Here is a 1,109-nt window from a genome sequence, read left to right as displayed (position 1 = left end):
TGTGTGTGTGTGTGTGTGTGTGTGTGTGTGTGTGTGTGTGTGCACAGCATGGACGGCTAGCTCCAGCAGCTAACGGCTGCCCTTCATGGCCTCCTTGGCTGCCAGGATGAGAGGCGTTAGACTGGACAGGGGCTTGGCCAGCTTCAGGAACGGGTGCTGGACCAACAGAGAGCAGAGACACGAGGCTGTCAGTACTCTGAAGAGCAGCTGTCAGTTACACTCAACAACACCTGCACTGTTTACCTGCAGCAGCTCTTTGCCTCCGCCCCTTTTCTCCACATCCATCTCCAGGCAGCGGTTCAGGAAGTCTCTGAAAACTGGAGACAGCTTCTCTGGATTCTGAAGCTCAGGTGTGCCATTTGTGGCAATCAAGTATAACGCCTGCAGGCAGGTGGGAGAGGACAGGAAGGTGTGGAGGTGAGAGCATCAAACATCTCTGAGCAGTGATGTGATGAACACAAGTGGTCATAATGATATGGCTTTCTGGTGTAACACAACAGAAATAACATCCAGAACAAAATGACTGTTACTCAGTGGAACACCACCCTGTTGTGTCTGTTCCCTGGTTCACGTCAGGACAGAAGTTGCTCCTGCCTTCAAAATAAAAGCCCTGCAGCTAAGCGACAGGTTCAGCAGCACGGTTCTTCAGTAGCTAAATGACAGATTAACATGTTGTAACACAGGATTGTTGTGTTAACCTCACAGACTGTAAACTCACTCGTAGTGGGTTCTCATTCAGATAAGGAGGCTCTCCTTCAACCATCTCAATGGCCATGATACCCAGGGACCAGATGTCCACTTTGGGCCCGTAAGCCTTGCGGGTCACCACCTCCGGAGCCATCCAGTAGGGCGTGCCCACCATGGTGCTGCGCTTGCTCTGCTCTGGAGTGATCTGGGCACAGAAGCCAAAGTCGGCTGTGGAGGAGGGGAGCAAAGGTTACAGTTTGTTGTTAATGTAGAGGTTTGTTGTTAATGTAGGGGTTTGTTGTTAATGTAGAGGTTTGTTTTTAATGTAGGGGTTTGTTTTTAATGTAGGGGTTTGTTGTTAATGTAGGGGTTTGTTGTTAATGTAGAGGTTTGTTGTTAATGTAGGGGTTTGTTGTTAATGT

General features: G+C 49.2%; 1 protein-coding gene across 1 annotated transcript; it reads right to left on the bottom strand.

Moving 5' to 3' along the window:
• Positions 1–915, bottom strand: LOC106512366 (serine/threonine-protein kinase PAK 2; the record flags this gene model as incomplete). Its single annotated transcript, XM_014000998.1, is given in 3 exon segments — positions 1–156; positions 244–381; positions 719–915. Coding segments are annotated over 3 exon segments (422 nt in total), but the record flags the coding sequence as incomplete, so codon positions are not given.
• Positions 916–1,109: the final 194 nt, after the last annotated feature.

The sequence above is a fragment of the Austrofundulus limnaeus genome, unplaced genomic scaffold (genome assembly GCF_001266775.1).
Source record: "Austrofundulus limnaeus strain Quisiro unplaced genomic scaffold, Austrofundulus_limnaeus-1.0 Scaffold6071, whole genome shotgun sequence".
Lineage (NCBI taxonomy): Eukaryota > Metazoa > Chordata > Actinopteri > Cyprinodontiformes > Rivulidae > Austrofundulus > Austrofundulus limnaeus.
Note: the sequence above shows the minus strand (reverse complement) of the source record. Positions and strands in the feature narration are given on the sequence as shown.